An 18,263-nucleotide genomic window follows, 5' to 3' on the forward strand; every position below is an offset into this window, starting at 1 on the left:
TTTCACACACGTTTGAAAATCCCTGGTCTTCAGAAAAACCTCTTGTATTATTGCGTGTTAATCTCTCCCAGTGGTTTGATGATGCGATGTTTCAGTGACAACATGAAACTTATATGTTCATGTCTTTATCTTTACCAACTGCAAACTGACGTTTGTAAAACACTCACTCTCCCACACCAAAGTCCATGGAGAAAATCAGTGATTTTAGCTCACAGGGACTCAGGAGCTGCTGGTTCTCTGCTGCCTCGTGTGGTCACTTTGTGTCACTGAAGTTCATTTCAAACACAAAGTCACTAAATAAGACATTTGAACTGATGAATGGAGGCAGCGGTGGATCAACAACTCCTGTGATCCTCTGGACTTTGGTGTGGGAGAGTGAGCGGTTTAGAAAGCAAGAAAAACTCATTCTCTGTCGCACTTCCTTTAAATGAACATACACACAACAACATATAGATTATAATTGAATGTCACATGAGCTGAATCTGGTTTTATTCCATCGTCGACTTCCTCATTCAAACCTTTTTATGGACTTCACAATAAGTTCATTGTCCAACCTGCGGTCGCTTTATTGTTTTACTGCTTTTATTTAACTGCAACTTGATATTTTAGCTTCTTCACATCCTCAATCACTTCAACACACAAGTCACAAAATAAGACGTGAACTTAGTGATGGAGGCAGCAGTGGATCAACAGCTGGTGCAGGGACAGTGGGAGGTTTTGTGAAGTGTGTTCTTACAACCAGACTATCCCTTTAAACTCACTTATTCACACACAGGTGGTGGAAGGGGGATTCCCTGGGGCAGTTCCATCCTTGTGACCGGCCCTGTCTCTCTCTCTCTCTCTCTCTCTCTCCCTCTCTCTCTTCCCGACATTACGCGACAGTCCCCAGTCGGGCACGAGCTCCTCCTCGAGCACCAGCCGAGGCTTAAAGTGAGCCGCGCGCGCGAGGACTCAGCAGTGAACCGGTGACCAGCGGCGGGAAAAGGAGAGCTCCGGGACCACAGAGCCGCGCGCGGAGCGACAATGAGCCGCGCGGGCTGCGCGCACCTCGCCGCACTGGAAGCGTCTCCTCTCCGGAAGCGCACGACGTGATGCGCGCTGCTGCGGGATACGGTTCGCGTCTTTCACCGGACAGGATGGCGGAGATGTGGAACCACAACGCCACGTCCTCGTGGAACCGGTCTGCCGCGGAGCAGAACCGCTTCAGCAGCCTGGACGACATCGACGTGCCGGCGGACGGCTCCCCGACGCTGCGCATCCTCATCTCCCTCGTGTACTCGGTGGTGTGCGCCGCCGGGCTGGTCGGGAACCTGCTGGTGTTCTTCCTGATGAAGGCGCGCCGCGGCCGGAGGAAGCGCTCCAGCATCAACCTGTTCATCCTCAACCTGGCGGTGACGGACTTCCAGTTCGTGCTGACTCTGCCCTTCTGGGCCGTGGACATGGCGCTGGACTTCAGCTGGCCCTTTGGAAACGCCATGTGTAAGATCATCCTGTCCGTGACCGTGATGAACATGTACGCCAGCGTCTTCTTCCTCACCGCCATGAGCGTCACCCGCTACTGGTCCGTGGCGTCGGCGCTGAAGGACCGGACCCGGCGGCGGGTGTGCCCGGTGCGCTGGGTGATCGCGGCGCTCTGGGTCTCGGCCACTGTGGCCACTCTGCCCACCGCGATCTTCTCCACGGTGAAGAGCGTGGCCGGGGAGCGGCTGTGTCTGCTGGGCTTCCCGGACGGTCAGTCGTGGCTGGCGCTGTATCACCTGCAGAAGATCCTGGTGGCCTTCGTGTTCCCCATGCTCATCGTCACCGTGTGCTACCTGCTGCTGCTGCGCTTCGTCCGCCTGCGCAGCATGAACAACAACCAGGTGAAGCGCAGGTCCCGGGTCACGCGCTCCGTCACCATCGTCGTCCTCTCCTTCTTCATCTGCTGGATGCCCAACCACGCCATCACCCTGTGGGGCGTGCTGGTCAAATTCAACGTGGTCAACTGGGATAAGACGTACTACATGGTGCACACGTACGTGCACCCGGTGACCGTGTGCCTGGCGCACACCAACAGCTGCCTGAACCCGGTGCTCTACTGCCTCATGCGCCGCGAGTTCAGGAAGAAGATGAAGGACCTGTTCTGGAGGATCTCGTCCCCGAGCGGCGCCAACACCTGCCACCTGCGCCCCTTCTCCGGGACGGTGAGAGCGGAGCCGGACGACACGCAGGTGGTGATCCCGCTCAACAACGTGGAGACGGAGAACTGCAGACTGTCGGTGTTAACGGACCAGTGCGACACGGAGGCGCTGCAGAGGTGAACATGTGCACGTGCCACCGGGACTTCCTGGAGAGGCTTCAGCTTGATGTCGTGTTTTCTGACTTTGCATCAAAGGGATTTTTAATCATTTATGAATATGACATTTGTTTTGACATGTGTGAAACATTAAAGGAGAGAGGGGGAAATGCGCACAGTCGTGCGTAAAGTGCGCGCCATGCAGGGCACGATGCGTAAAAACCACCCTGCAGCTGCTGCTGCTGCTGCTGCCGTGACGCTGTAGTTTGTTTGTTTGCTTGTGTAAAGATGAAGGATTATTTGCCTGCTTTTTTTGTTGTTTTCTCGATATAAATGGATGTCACGTGTTCAGCCCGCTCCCGGTTCTCCTCGTCCTGCTCCTGCTGCCCCTGCTGCTCCTGCTCCTGCTGCTCCTGCTGCTCCTGCTCCTGCTGCTCCTGCTGCTGCTCTAAACATCATCTGTGCAGTGTTGTTGACGTTTGCTGTGGCTGAAGTGTAAACATGTACAAGCTTTGAGTCCGTGAATGTAAAAAAAAGAGAAGAAAATCAATGTCAGCAGAATAAACGAGTTCCAGTGAGAGTGGGCGTGTCCAGCTGTCAGGTCCATGCATCTTTGAGGGGACATAAAGTGTGTGTGTGTGTAAATGTTTAGCTCTGTGTGACAGGTGAGCTCGTACAGAGTGCTGTTTATGTCTCGAGATCACACATGTTTAAACTTTTCAATTTACAACTGTCTGGGTTTTTTGTTTTTTTACCCCCTAAAAAACACGTCCTTGTGTGTTTTTAAAATATGTTCACTTTTAAGAACACAGAAACTGTTTTTATCTCACTGTGAAACAGACTTTTCCAACAGGAAACTGAGGTTTGTAAACCACTCACTCTCCTGCACCAAAGTCCACAGAGAAAATCCGTGATTTTAACATCACACACACACACACACACACACACACGATGTTGATCCACTGCTGCCTCCATCACTAAGTTCTAATGTCTGATTTTGTAAATTTGGCATTTTAAGTCTTTCATTCAGATTGACCTCAGTGACACAGAGTGACCACATGAGGCAGCAGAGGACCAACAGCTCCTGTGTCCCTGTGAGCTAGAATGGCTGATTTTTTCTATGGGCTTTGGTGTGGGAGAGTGAGTGTTTTACAAACTTCAGTTTCCTGTCTAACACACACACGCACACGCGCACACGCACACGCGCACACGCACACACACTCGCCTCCATTAACATTGACAAAAGTTATGAGACACTTCACACATGTGAATTCCTCTGCTGTCTCAACACTGCCCCCTGAAGGATTAACTCTGCATCGTCCACTTCTCCTTAGTTTTTAAGGACTTGGTCCAGACTTTATTCATATTTTTGAGTCCTTAATATACAATTTGAATCATTAGAAACCCTTTTCTGAGTCGTTGTCAGAGTCTTTTTAAATCTTTATTTGTCATTTTGAATCACACTCCGAGTCTCTGGAGTCTTTTCAATGTTATATTAGTGTTTTTGAGTTTGTTTTGACTAATTATTGCAGACTTTTCTGCCTTTTTGAGTCCGTGTTGCTCTTCCTGAGTCATACTCAGAATCCCATGAGTCTTTATTGTACATGTTGAGTCCTGCCAAACTTTATTTTGAGTCATAAATTGGTTTTCTGAGTCACTATCAAAGTATTTTTTATTCTTTATTGGAATTCTTTTTTTTTGGACCTTTGAATCTTTTTGAATCTTTATTGCTGTGTTATCGCTGTCTTTATTTCTGTCTTTGTTGGGTCATTAACAGACTTGACTTGTCTTTTTGAGTCTTCGTTATGAGTCATCATGTGTCTTTTTGCGTCTTATGCTTCACTGGTGTCGTCAGAACAGCAGCATAATAAACCAGTGAGTGACATCGTGTGGGTGGAGCTCACATGTCGGACCATTGTAGTCTCATAAAAATAAAACAAAGTAAGTCGTATACAGGGTGAATCCACGTTCTTCTGCAAACACAGTGACTTCACAGTGAGACCATTTCACCACAGACAGACAGGACGACGCCCAGGATGAGCTGTGTTTGTTGGCGATGGTGAGCCTGATAATCGGTGTTTGTGAGGGCAAAGGCAACACAGCGGCGACGCCCTGAAGTGACTGACTGACAACAACCAAAGCAGCAGATGGAAGACGGCGACGACGTGGCTGATCCTCCAGGCCGGAGCTTCATCATCTGTGCATCCATCATCAGCAGCAGCAGCAGCAGCAGCAGCAGAAGAACGTGTTCACTGACTTTATCTCACTGTGAGACAGAGGTTTTTGTCATTCTAAAAGTCTCACTTCTCACTCACTCTCCCACACCAAAGCCCACAGAGAAACTCAGTGATTTTAGCGTCACACACACAGGAGCTGTTGATCCACTGTTGCCTCCATCACTCACTTCAAATGTGTTGTTTTGTTACTTCTGTGTTTGAAATCCTTTGTTGAGATTGACGTCAGTGACACAAAGTGACCACACGAGGCAGCAGAGGACCAGCAGCTCCTGTGTCCTTGCGAGCTAAAATCACTGACTCTCTCTGGAGTGTTGTGTGGGAGAGTGAACTTTTCAACCCATCCATAAATCCACATTTCCGCTCAGTGAGAACAGACAGAGATGTCAGCGTTAATCATCGCAGGACGGTTCCAGAGTTCTGAGAAGATGAGTGAAAACCTCGGGGCTGATGGGTTTTTCCACGCTTGAAGCGCAGCTAACAGGACATGACAGCGACTGCTTCACTGTGAGATCGTGTTTGCAAACCAGTCTGAAACTGAAACTTCAAAAACATCACAGTTGTGATGCACATATAGTTACTTTACCTGTTTATAGTTACTTCACCTGTTTCTCGTTACTTTACCTGTTTATAGTTACTTTACCTGTTTATAGTTACTTCACCTGTTTATAGTTACTTCACCTGTTTCTAGTTACTTGACCTGTTTCTAGTTACTTTACCTGTTTCTAGTTACTTTACCTGTTTCTAGTTACTTTACCTGTTTATAGTTACTTCACCTGTTTCTCATTACTTTACCTGTTTATAGTTACTTCACCTGTTTATAGTTACTTCACCTGTTTATAGTTACTTCACCTGTTTATAGTTACTTTACCTGTTTATAGTTACTTCACCTGTTTCTAGTTACTTTACCTGTTTATAGTTACTTTACCTGTTTCTCGTTACTTTACCTGTTTATAGTTACTTTACCTGTTTCTAGTTTCTTTACCTGTTTATAGTTACTTCACCTGTTTATAGTTACTTTATCTGTTTATAGTTACTTCACCTGTTTCTCATTACTTTACCCGTTTATAGTTACTTTACCTGTTTCTCATTACTTTACCTGTTTATAGTTACTTCACCTGTTTATAGTTACTTCACCTGTTTATAGTTACTTTACCTGTTTATAGTTACTTCACCTGTTTATAGTTACTTTACCTGTTTCTAGTTACTTCACCTGTTTCTCGTTACTTTACCTGTTTATAGTTACTTCACCTGTTTCTCATTACTTTATCTGTTTATAGTTACTTTACATGTTTATAGTTACTTTACCTGTTTCTCATTACTTTACCTGTTTATAGTTACTTTACCTGTTTCTAGTTACTTCACCTGTTTATAGTTACTTTACCTGTTTCTAGTTACTTTACCTGTTTCTAGTTACGTTACCTGTTTCTAGTTACTTTATCTGTTTATAGTTACTTCACCTGTTTCTAGTTACTCTACCTGTTTATAGTTACTTCACCTGTTTCTCGTTACTTTACCTGTGTATAGTTACTTTACCTGTTTTGTAAGAAGGAAGGAAGGAAGGAAGGAAGGTCGTTATGTAGGAGGGAAGGGGGGGAAGAAGGAAGCTACATTGTCAGTTAGGACAGAGGGAAGGAAATTATGTAGGTAGGTAGGTAGAAACTTAAAAGTTAAGACTTGAGACTTGAAGGTCAACATTCAGGACTTGAAGGTTAATGCTTGAGACGTGAAGGTTAAGGCTTGAGACGTGAAGGTTAAGACTTGAAGGTTAAGACTCGAGACATGAAGGTTAAGACTTGATACTTGAAGGTTAAGGCTTGAGATGAAGGTTAATGCTTGAGACTTGAAGGTTAAGACTTAAGACTTGAAGGTTAAGACTTGAGACTTGAAGGTTAAGACCTAAGACTTGAAGGTTAAGACTTGAGACTTGAAGGTTAAGGCTTGAGACTTGAAGGTTAAGACTTGAGACTTGAAGGTTAATGCTTGAGACTTGAAGGTTAAGGCTTGAGACTTGAAGGTTAAGACTCGAGACTTGAAGGTTAAGACATGAGACTTGAAGGTTAATGCTTGAGACTTGAAGGTTAAGACTCGAGACTTGAAGGTTAAGACTTGAGACTTGGAGGTTAAGACTTGAGACTTGGAGGTTAAGACTCAGGACTTGAAGGTTAATGCTTGAGACGTGAAGGTTAAGACTCGAGACTTATAGGTTAGAACTTGAAGGTTAAGACTCGAGACTTGAAGGTTAAGACTTGAGACTTGAAGGTTAAGGCTTGAGACTTGAAGGTTAAGACCTAAGACTTGAAGGTTAAGACTTGAGACTTGAAGGTTAAGGCTTGAGACTTGAAGGTTAAGACTTGAGACTTGAAGGTTAATGCTTGAGACTTGAAGGTTAAGGCTTGAGACTTGAAGGTTAAGACTCGAGACTTGAAGGTTAAGACATGAGACTTGAAGGTTAATGCTTGAGACTTGAAGGTTAAGACTCGAGACTTGAAGGTTAAGACTTGAGACTTGGAGGTTAAGACTTGAGACTTGGAGGTTAAGACTCAGGACTTGAAGGTTAATGCTTGAGACGTGAAGGTTAAGACTCGAGACTTATAGGTTAGAACTTGAAGGTTAAGACTCGAGACTTGAAGGTTAAGACTTGAGACTTGAAGGTTAAGGCTTGAGGCTTGAAGGTTAATGCTTGAGACCTGAAGGTTAAGACTTAAGACTTGAAGGTTAAGACTTAAGACTTGAAGGTTAAGACTTGAGACTTGAAGGTTAAGGCTTGAGACTTGAAGGTTAAGACTTGAGACTTGAAGGTTAATGCTTGAGACTTGAAGGTTAAGGCTTGAGACTTGAAGGTTAAGACTCGAGACTTGAAGGTTAAGACATGAGACTTGAAGGTTAATGCTTGAGACTTGAAGGTTAAGACTCGAGACTTGAAGGTTAAGACTTGAGACTTGGAGGTTAAGACTTGAGACTTGGAGGTTAAGACTCAGGACTTGAAGGTTAATGCTTGAGACGTGAAGGTTAAGACTCGAGACTTATAGGTTAGAACTTGAAGGTTAAGACTCGAGACTTGAAGGTTAAGACTTGAGACTTGAAGGTTAAGGCTTGAGGCTTGAAGGTTAATGCTTGAGACTTGAAGGTTAAGACTTAAGACTTGAAGGTTAAGACTTAAGACTTGAAGGTTAAGACTTGAGACTTGAAGGTTAAGGCTTGAGACTTGAAGGTTAAGACTCGAGACTTGAAGGTTAAGACCTGAGACTTGAAGGTTAAGACCTGAGACTTGAAGGTTAAGACCTGAGACTTGAAGGTTAAGACCCGAGATTTGAAGGTTGAGACTTGAGACTTGGAGGTTAAGGCTTGAGGCTTGAAAGTTAATGCTTGAGACTTGAAGGTTAAGACTTGAGACTTGAAGGTTAAGACTTGAGACTTGAAGGTTAATGCTTGAGACTTGAAGGTTAATGCTTGAGACTTGAAGACTTGTCATGATATTCTCTCTGTCATCTCATTCACCTCAGCTCACCAGCCCCTCCTTCTCCTCACTCACCCACCAGCCACTCCCTCCTCATCAGCCACTCCCTCCTCATCAGCTCAACTCCACTCACCTGTTCACAGCAGCTGCCCCTGATCACTAATCAGCCCACTATATATACTCCTCTCCACCATGCAGTCACTGCTAGATTGTTATATGTCTTTTTCGCTAGTCTCCCCCGCGTTTTTTGGACAGATTCCCCTGTTGCGACCCTGCCTGTCCATGACCTGTCTGCTCTGTTTCTGTTCTGGTGATCGACCCAGCCTTCCGCCCCTGACTACGGATTCCGCCTGCTCCCCGCCTGTCTTCAGTCTGATTGCTGTGACGGAACAGCTCAGCCTCAGGTCCATTTCCTCAGAGTCTGTTTGCTGCTTCAGCCACAGGGATCACCAGCTGCATCCCATGAAGCAAGTTTGCACAATTGTGCCGTCTTTGAACTGTCCATTGAAAAGGTGAAGAATAAAAGTCATTACCGACTGTCTGTCTGCCTACGTGTGCTGCATTTGGGTCCTACCCTGACCCGTTACAGGACTTGAGACATGAAGGTTAAGATTCGAGAGTTGAAGGTTAAGGCTTGAGAACTGAAGGTTAAGACTTGAGACTTGAAGGTTAAGACTTGAGACTTGAAGGTTAAGATTTGAGAAACACAACAGATCACACAATAAACAAACATGAGGAGAGAAAAGAACTCTCTGACAGACTCAAAGATGTGTGGCTATCTGCCAAGACAGGTTGTGGTGAAAGGAAAAATGTATCACAAGTTGGTCACAGGTCTGGAGAGCACTGGAACTCGGTCCAGGGCACTGGTGCTACACGTACCACACTTTTGGCGTATTTCCACCGGCTCTACTCGCCACACCATAGCACAGTTTAAGTAACGTTTCCACTAGCATGGTGCTGCTCCTGCTCTGGCGATGTTCAGTACAAAAACATGGAGTTTAAATGTGTCTTCACAGTTTGTTCTGTGACACGCACACACACACACACACACTGTCCGTCCCTCGACATGGAGACGTCCTGCTCCTCTGTCCATTTCCATCTCTGTCCTCATCTTTCATCCGCCTGGATCAGGTTCCTGAGTGGAGGACGAGCCCGCAGCTCTCACACCTGCCGTCAACTCAGTCACTCACTCAGTCACTCACAGCCACAATGGTGAGAACATTTCATTTTTTTGTGTTTCATGCTGTCATCCAGATTTCACTGCCTCACTCGTGTTGTTCCATCTGTTCTGTCACAGGCCAAGTTCCTGACCCAGGATCAGATTAATGGTAAGACTCATTCATGATCACAGCTCAGTTAATGGAGTTGTTCTGTGTGTGAACACCTTCATTACGCTCATGTTTCTGTGTTTTTCACGCGTCGACCTCCAGGACTCACTCACTCACTCACTCGTGTGATTAAACTCAGACGTTCATTGTTTGATGAAGAACTGGGGCCTTATTCTGCGGCTCAGCTGCTTTGAACATTTCACATTTTTCTCCTCTAAGGGTCTAAAAATAAGTTTAAAAGGATAGATGTCATACACAACTTTGAATAGATGGTTTTAGTTTTTGGGTTTGGTTTATTTCTTTGCACAAATAAACATAGAAGTAAACAAACATATAAAAACTACAAAAAGAAACAACCTCCACATACACAAAAACCAGAAAATATAAGATGGCAATAAAAAAAGAATCTACCAGTGGGGTATCGGCAAACTTTGCTTGGATAGAATATAACATGCTTTTCCATCACAATCCCGGCACGTTTCTTTTGCTTTTCCATCAGCGATAGTTCCTGATATCTGGTGTTTGACGAGGTTCAGCTGAACGATACTAAAATGCGACGTCAACAGACTGACGGCCATTGACCAGTGATCACTGGTCACTGATCACAGTGGTCACTGATCACAGTGGTCACTGATCACTGGTCAGTGGTCAGTGATCAGTGGTCAGTGATCAGAGAGTGTCGTCACTGAGACATGAGCATGACGCCCAACACAAGAACCAAAGCCAACAATGTCCAACTGTAGATCAATTAAAAAGACTTAAAAATCCTACTGATAGTTTCAAAATCTATTTATAATCCCCAAATCTACATATAATCCCCAAATCTATTTATAATCCCAAAATGTACATATAATCCCAAATTCTATTTATAATCCCAAATTCTATTTATAATCCCAAATTCTACATACAATCCCAAAATTTACTCATAATCCCAAAATCTATTTATAGGCTGTAATGTTACTTGGCCAAAATTAAATCAGAAACTGCTGATGGTAAATCACTCACTCTCCCACACCAAAGCCCATAGAGAAAATCATTGATTTTAACATCTCACACACACACACACACACACACACACAGGAGTTGTTGGTCCTCTGCTGCCTCCATCACTGACGAGGCAGCAGAGGACCAGCAGCTCCTGTGTCACTGTGAGCTAAAATCACAGTTTTCTCTATGGACTTTGGTGTGGGAGAGTGAGTTGTTTACAAACTTCATGTTTCCTGCTGGAAAAGTTTGTTTCAGAGTGAGATGAAGCAGTAAGGCAACAATGCCAGCCACTGCACCACCGCGTAGCCCCTGCTCTTGTGTGTCGTTGCTGCAGAGTTCAAAGAGTGTTTCTCTCTCTACGACCGACAACGCAAAGGGAAGATCGGAGCCCAGGAGCTGATCACTGTGATGCGCTGCCTCGGCTCAAGCCCCACCCACTCTGAGGTCCAGCGCCACCTGCTGAGCCACAGCATAGGTACACGTGCTCACCTTTATTACCACAGAAGAATGTTTCGTGTTTTTTTTTCTTCAGCAGACACATCACGGATTCACAATTCACTGATAAACTGATTCATCGACCAGCAAACAAACACCGGTATACAGAAACCTAATTAAAAGTCTTTTAACGTTTAATAAATGCACACGTTACCGCCATCTAGAGGCTCAGTGTCTTATTCAGTGTCTCAGTGTCTTCTGCAGTGTCTCAGTGTCTTCTGCAGTGTCTCAGTGTCTCCCGTCCTGAAGGTCTCGATGAAAGTTTCTCTGACCACGTGGATGTTATTCTGCTTTTATCGCCATATATCCGTGTGTGCGTGCGTGTGTGTGTGTGTGTGTGTGTGTGTGCGTGTGTGTGTGTGTGTGTGTGCGTGTGTGCGTGCCGCCGCTGTCATCTCAGTATAATGCATGTGTGAGTCAGTCTGAAGGATCTCTGTAATTAAGTGCGTCACAGTTTGTTTAACGTGTGTAAACTGTCTCTGGTTTATCTCTCAGTCGCTCTTTACATTCCACTTTATTGCTTTTGCTGTTTGAACAACTTATTTCATATTCACCGTGTGATATTACAGTGCCCTCCCCCTCCCTCCCCTCCCTCCCCCGCCTCTCTAAGTCGTCCACCTGCACTGACCTCATTTCTCCTACAGAGACCCATAAACTTGTGTCTTATCTGTTTCTCTCAAATTACACACGACTGTATTGGCCCAATGAAAGGTCAAATGTCTCTCTCTGTCTCTCTGTCTCTCTGTCTCTGTCTCTGTCTCGCTGTCTTCACAGATCGCAGCGGAGAGCTGGACTTTTCCACCTTCCTGACTATCATGCACCAGCAGCTCCAGCAGGAGGCGCCAGAGGAGGAGATCCTGGAGGCCCTGAGGATGGCCGACAAGGAGCAGAAAGGCTTCGTCCGAGCGTCCGAGCTGCGAGCGACGCTCACCGGCCACGGAGAGAAGCTGACCCACAAGGAAGGTGAGGAACGATTTTAATCTGATTTAATCTGATTTAATCCGGCGTTAAATCCTTTACAGTTAAATGTTATCAGTTTACAACTTTAAGGGATTTCTTCATGTTTTCTTGACTTTAACTCAAAGGAAAATCAGTAATCAGCTGCTGGTCCTCTGCTGCCTCGTGTGGTCACTTTGTGTCACTGAAGTCAATCTGAACAAAGATTTTCAAACACAGAATTTTACAAAACACATTTGAAGTTAGTGATGGAGGCAGCGGTGGATCAACCACTCCTGCGTGCTGTGATGGAGTCTGGTGTGGGAGAGTGAGTGGTTTATAAAACCTTCACTGTCCGGACTTTGATTGACAGCCGTGTGTCTGTTTTCAGTGGACGAGCTGCTGAAGGAGGCGGGCGTCGGGGCGGACGGCCGCGTCCACTGTGAGCAGTTTGCTAAAGCAGTGACGCGTTCGTCTGTGAAGCGCTGACATCATCGCTGACATCATCGCTGACATCACCATGTTTTTATGATGTTTAATGAAACACGTCTCTGTTGTGTTGGCTCAGTTTTTCCAGTGTTATTGGGATCATTCAGTTTTTTGATTTGAGACTCAACTAAATAAAATCTGTGTCACTTTATGTCTACAATATTTTAAGAACATCTTCACGTCTTTATTTCACTGTGAGACAGAAACAGAAGTGTGTAAACACTCACTCTCCCACACCAAAGCCCATAGAGAAAACCAGTGATTTTAACATCACACACAGGAGCTGTTGATCCACTGCTGCATCCATCACTAAGTTCAAATGTCTTATTTTGTCACTTCTGTGTTTGAAATCCTCCGTTCAGATTGACCTCAGTGACACAAAGTGACCACACGAGGGCGCAGAGGACCAGCAGCTCCTGTGTCCCCGTGAGCTAAAATCACTGATTTTCTCTGGGCTTTGGTGTGGGAGAGTGAGTGTTTTCTGTTGGAAAAGTCACAAAGATGTGAATATATGATCGATACACAGATATGTGTTTTGTTTGTAAAACAATATAAATAAGTTTATGTATAGTTGGAACTCTGGATATCTCACGAGACCTTTTGAAAACTGTTCATCTCAAACGTGTCTCATACAAATCGAGACACTTTTTTATGTCGTTACGATTAATGAACAAAGTTTGTTCATTTTTGAGAACGTGCAAATCACCAAGATGGACACCAAATTCTATTCAAAATGGCTGACTTCCGGTTGGTTGTTTCCATCAAGTTTTGTGAAATTTGTTGCAACTCCATTTTGGCTTTGTCCTACCGGGTTTCACCTACGGGGGCGCTACTGAGCCATTGTGCAGCACTTTTATTTATTCCCTGTACTTTATGAATTTTTTTTCGGTGTTTCATCACCAAGGTTTAGTTGGGGTTTAATGCGGGTTTGACCTGGTGGAGGTGCAGGGTGAAGACCACGCGAGGCTGAGGGACATAGATGAGTCCAGGGTGTCTCTTCCTCAAGGCCGGGTCGTCCCACAGACATGTCACCCACACCACCAGCAGCAAGAGGGCGCCAGAGAAACTGTGGAACCAGAGAAACATCAGAGCCTCTGTTTGTTTGTTGAAATATTAATGTGAGCGGAACCAAAGCTTCACCTGGAGAGCATGAAGACGCCGTTCACGTCGGGCACAAAGCCCCGCCTCCTCTGGTGCATCACCGTGGCTGTCATTGCAAAGCAGGTGAAGATGAAGATGATGAAGGTCTGTCCCTCAGTGATCAGGTACCTGTTTTGGTCCATAAAATGTTTGTTAAACTGTGGAAACCATGACGTCCTCAAACTTCTTTGTTTTTGTTCACAAACTAAAATGATTCAGTTTGAAAGATTTATTTGTTTTAAGAAACCAGATCATCTGAAAAATCACAGGAACTTATTTGAGTTATTAAATCATCGGTGGATTTTTCTCATTTACTCTTAATTCATTCAGCACACAGTATTTATTATACACATGTATACTTATATACGTATGTATATGTATACGTGTGTATATACATATACACACATTTATATACAGTATGTGTGTGTATATGTACACACATATAAGTGCATATATATGTATATATGTGTACAAAAAATTGATTTTGACAGTGAATAAAGCTTTCAAACAAGGTGGCTTATTAAACACAGACACAAACAAATGAATGAATGAATGAATGAATGAATGGATGAGAACAGAAGAAAAAGTGTCCGTCTGATATTTATCATCATTGTCCAGAAACACGAGGTTGTCACTGTTCTCCTCACACTGAGCAAAACACCTGAGAACTCACTGATCAATTATTACTGTGACACACACGCACACGCACACACATGCGCACACACACACACACACACGCACACACACACACAGGCTCAGCTGCTGCTGTGTTGTTCATTAGCCTAATTATAGTTTCAGGTGAAATGAAACACTGAGGACAGAACAGTGTTGATGTTTTAATTAACCCTCAGTGATGACTGTTCATCAGTTCATCAGTTCATCGGGGGGAAAAATGGCGTCATATCAATTTTATCTCATATTGCAGTGACCCCCAGGTCACATTCATTTTAATGTGATTTGATTTAATTCTATTTTATTTATTTTGATTCATTCATCCATTCATTCATTCATTCATACTCATTCATTTTTCCTTATAAATGTTGAGTTAGATATTCTACTTTTTAATTTTTCACTCTATCACCTACTGTGTCCTTATATGACTTTTTATAACTCTTTCTGTCTTTTGTGATTGAATAATTGATCCATCAGTTGAATCAAATCATGGCGAGTTTGTGTGTGTCACACATCATCATCATCATCATCATCATCAACAGCAGAAGCAGCAACAGCAGTGAGAGAGAAACACATGTTCCCACTGCAGTAACATAGTCTGACCAGTAGTAGGCAGCGTTGGGAGCGAGTAGCATCCAGGCAGCAGGGGGCAGCAGCTTCTGCTCATGTGTCCTGTGACAGAAAGAACCACTGAAGAAGAGCAACAGGACGAGGAAGAGAGGGACAGACCTGGAAAACAGTAGAAAAGAGTATAAAGTATATTTATAAAGTACACAAATATAAACAGACATTACATTTCGTTTAAGGCAGTAAGTGTGGAACAGTTAGCAATAGCAGGAAACACTTTAACAGAATGTATTGGACAAATCCCGCCCCCTCCTGTCCCCCACGTGTCAAAGCTCCGCCACCAACAATCATTCAGTTTTTTGTAAGATATGTAACGATTGTAACGTTAGCAACACATTTATTTTGTAATGCTAGTTATTAGCAATGCTGCAAAATTTGTATGTAACTTTCTTTCAGGAATGTTCATCCAGTGTGCAAGATTTAGTGACCGCTGATGGCGACACTGGAAACTGTGTAGCAAGTGTTCATTTAGGCTACCGTACCGTTTTGTAATTTGTTTTAGTAATTAGCAATGCTACAAAAAAGGTTGGTTTGTCCATTTAGGCTTCTGTAGAAACCTGTTCCACCCCTTTTTCTAACAGCCCTCTGGTCTAAGCTCCGCCCCCCAGTCATCTTCTGTAACTTATTTCTCCAGCTTGTCGTAAAAAGGTGAAGACGTCCTATCTTACCACATCACATGACCGAGCGCGTCGTCGTAGTGAAACAGAAGCTCGAAGGCGTCGACCTGCGAAAACAGAAACGACTCGTCACTTTTTACGTTCACGTTTCCTCAAATTCGTCAAATCCAGAACCGACCAGAGACGACGGCCCGAGCTCTGTCATGACCGGGTTCTCCCTGACAGACAGCGGCAGCTGGTAGCCAACCAGCAGGAGGCGACGGGTGACGGAGTCCGCCACCAGGTGGAAGCTGGTGCCCATGGCGACTGCAACGATGCCGAGGCGGACGACCACTGGGGGCAGCGTCCTGGGGCTGCGCTCCAGCATCTGCGACAAAAAAAGCAGATGTTTTGACCACAAACTGAAAAGAGAAACAAAACGGAACAAAATCTTCATGTGAACGTGTGTGAAGGTGTGAACGTGTGTGATCGAACGTGTGTGAAGTGTGAACGTGTGTGAACGTGTGTGAACGTGTGTGAACGTGTGAGAACGTGTGAATGTGTGTGAACGTGTGTGAACGTGTGTGAACGCGTGTGAACGTGTAGACGTGTGTGAACGAATGTGTGTGAACGTGTGTGAACGTGTGAGAACGTGTGTAAACGTGTGAAAACGTGTGTGAACGTGTGTGAACGTGTGAACGTGAGTGAACGTGTGAATGTGTGTGAGAACGTGTGAAAACGTGTGTGAACGTGTGTGAACGTGTGTGAACGCGTGTGAACGTGTAGACGTGTGTGAACGAATGTGTGTGAACGTGTGTGAACGTGTGAAAATGTGTGTAAACGTGTGAAAACGTGTGAATGTGTGTGAGAACGTGTGAAAACGTGTGTGAACGTGTGTGACTGAACGTGTGAACGTGTGTGACTGAACGTGTGAACGTGTGTGAACGTGTGAACATGTGAACGTGTGTGTGGTTTACTCTGAGGAGCACAAACGGGAGCGTGACGTTGTAGAGAAGGTGGAGATAATCTGCTAACCCAGGACGGTTCAGAGGACAGATGTCCCCTGAGAGGACGAGCTGCAAACAGAGGACACTGATGATGGATCACTGTGTAAAATGATGGACAACAGAGACGATACATTTTGGGGATGACTTGTAAATAAAGTTTTCCAGTTATCCAGTTATTATCCTGTTACCATGACGACAGTCCGGGCCACATCCAGGACCCAGCTGTGGACGGTGAAGCGGAGCCAGAGATCCAGGTGGAAACGAGGAGAAGAGCTGCAAGACACAGTGAGACACACACGTATATGTCATGTATGTGAAGTATGAAAGACAGAGGAGTCATGTGACCAGATGGATAACGATGAGAGTTGTAAACAGGAACTTGAGCTGGGATGTTATCATCTCTGCAGCTTAATTACATCTCAGTTCATTACAGGCAGGAACTCATTATGAAACATTCACTTGACAAACCTGCGCATGAAAGCTGGAGTTTGCAGAGCTGAGCTCTGATTCTTCCTGGAGGACATTTGCATCTGTGATGGGAAATTAACCAGCACACGCAGTCGCCGTCGCTTCCTCACAACTGGACTGTAACGGATCCGTGAAAGTACTGAGGGGTGAAGCTTCAGGTTTATTTTCCAGCAGATAATCCTGTAATATGTATAAATATAATCCCCCTCTGTGTTTTATGACACCACGTTAATCTGGTTTGAGATTGGCACGGTGAGGAGCTTCTGCTCAGTTTCACAGGATAACATGTTTTCATTTTCCTCAAAGGAAACTGGGTCATAGGAGAGAGAGGGGGAGAGAGAGGGGGGGAGATAGAGAGATAGAGAGAGAGAGAGAGAGAGGGAGAGAGTGAGAGAGAGAGGGAGAGAGAGAGAGAGAGAGAGAGAGAGAACATGGCTGCCACACTCACAGAACAACACTCATGTTAAGAACACGTTCATGTTCACTGTCACACAGACTTTTCCAACTGGAAATCAAAGTTTGTAAACCACTCAGTCTCCCACACCAAAGAGCTGCTGGTCCACTGCTGCCTCGTGTGGTCACTTTGTGTCACTGAGGTCAATCTGAATATGAAAGATTTGAAACACCAACATCACAGAATAGCACATCAACTTCTTAACTGAGGCAACAGTGAATCATCAGCTCCTGTGTGCTGTGATGTAAACTCACTGACTTTGGTGCAGGGAGAGTGAGCAGTTTGTGTGCGTGTTGCTGTGCAGGCTGCGGCCACAGGGAGGCGTCTGATCTGGTGGATTCTTTACATTCAGACACACAACGCAGTCCCTCGACTTTGGAACGAGCTGCCTGAGGAGATAAGGTCGGCACAATCAGTGACTTTACTATAAAAACCCATTTTTATGGACGTGCTTTCAAAGTGATGTCGACATCGAGTCTTTTATTTGTTTTAGGTTTTATTTTCATGTTTGTACACATTCCTTTTTTATTGGTAGTGACGTTTGTCTTCCTTTGTATCTGTGTCCTGTCACCTGAGCCTCCTGCTTACGCTAAAGTAAAGTAAAGGTGTAGTTCCTCTTTAAATGTGCTGGACTTATTAGTTTTGTTTTACACCTTTTTGACTTCCATGAACTTGTAGATGATTCAGATTCCAGGTTCAAGGTCCAACAATGACTCAAACATCTCGGAGCAGACCTCACATAACATGAGTTAGATCCTCATACACAGACAGAGCAGTGTATGAGGATCTAACTCATCTCCTCTGAGATTCATCACTAATCGTTTTGTTTCCGTTGAGTTAGCACAGACATGCGTAGCCGCGTCAGTCTGTTAGTGATGTGTCGTTCGTGAACGATTCGTTCAATATGAACTAATCTTTTATATGACTCTGGAATAATGAGTCGTCTCAGTGAGTGATTCGTTCATTTTCATGCAGTACCTTCCTTCGCCACATGATGGCAGGCAGCTGCATAAGCTCAGTCAGCAGGACAGGAAACAGAAATGATTAGTTCATGATTCACTCAACTGTGCGTCCGTCCTCAGGTCATGTGACAGC

The 18,263-nt window shown here is 44.7% G+C and overlaps 3 protein-coding genes across 3 annotated transcripts; 2 read left to right on the top strand and 1 right to left on the bottom strand.

The window, feature by feature from the left end:
• Positions 1-968: 968 nt before the first annotated feature.
• rxfp3.3b (relaxin family peptide receptor 3.3b) lies at positions 969-2,855 on the top strand. Its single transcript, XM_058644415.1, has one exon. It carries the CDS (start codon positions 1,092-1,094, stop codon positions 2,298-2,300), a length of 1,209 nt encoding a protein of 402 aa, XP_058500398.1. The 5' UTR covers positions 969-1,091; the 3' UTR covers positions 2,301-2,855.
• Positions 2,856-9,154: 6,299 nt separating this feature from the next.
• Positions 9,155-12,366, top strand: calml4b (calmodulin-like 4b). The gene is made up of 5 exons (XM_058646079.1): positions 9,155-9,181; positions 9,267-9,297; positions 10,619-10,759; positions 11,554-11,742; positions 12,107-12,366. The coding sequence occupies exons 1-5, from the start codon at positions 9,179-9,181 to the stop codon at positions 12,202-12,204; spliced, it is 462 nt and encodes a 153-aa protein (XP_058502062.1). The 5' UTR covers positions 9,155-9,178; the 3' UTR covers positions 12,205-12,366.
• Positions 12,367-12,788: 422 nt separating this feature from the next.
• On the bottom strand, positions 12,789-16,898 carry LOC131470351 (ceroid-lipofuscinosis neuronal protein 6-like). Its single transcript, XM_058646119.1, has 8 exons — positions 16,715-16,898; positions 16,435-16,519; positions 16,217-16,315; positions 15,439-15,627; positions 15,312-15,367; positions 14,620-14,745; positions 13,345-13,473; positions 12,789-13,270 (listed from the first exon to the last, which is right to left on the bottom strand). The coding sequence occupies exons 1-8, from the start codon at positions 16,774-16,776 to the stop codon at positions 13,111-13,113; spliced, it is 906 nt and encodes a 301-aa protein (XP_058502102.1). The 5' UTR covers positions 16,777-16,898; the 3' UTR covers positions 12,789-13,110.
• Between the last annotated feature and the right edge of the window lie 1,365 nt (positions 16,899-18,263).

The sequence above is a fragment of the Solea solea genome, chromosome 12 (assembly GCF_958295425.1).
Source record: "Solea solea chromosome 12, fSolSol10.1, whole genome shotgun sequence".
Taxonomy (NCBI): domain Eukaryota; kingdom Metazoa; phylum Chordata; class Actinopteri; order Pleuronectiformes; family Soleidae; genus Solea; species Solea solea.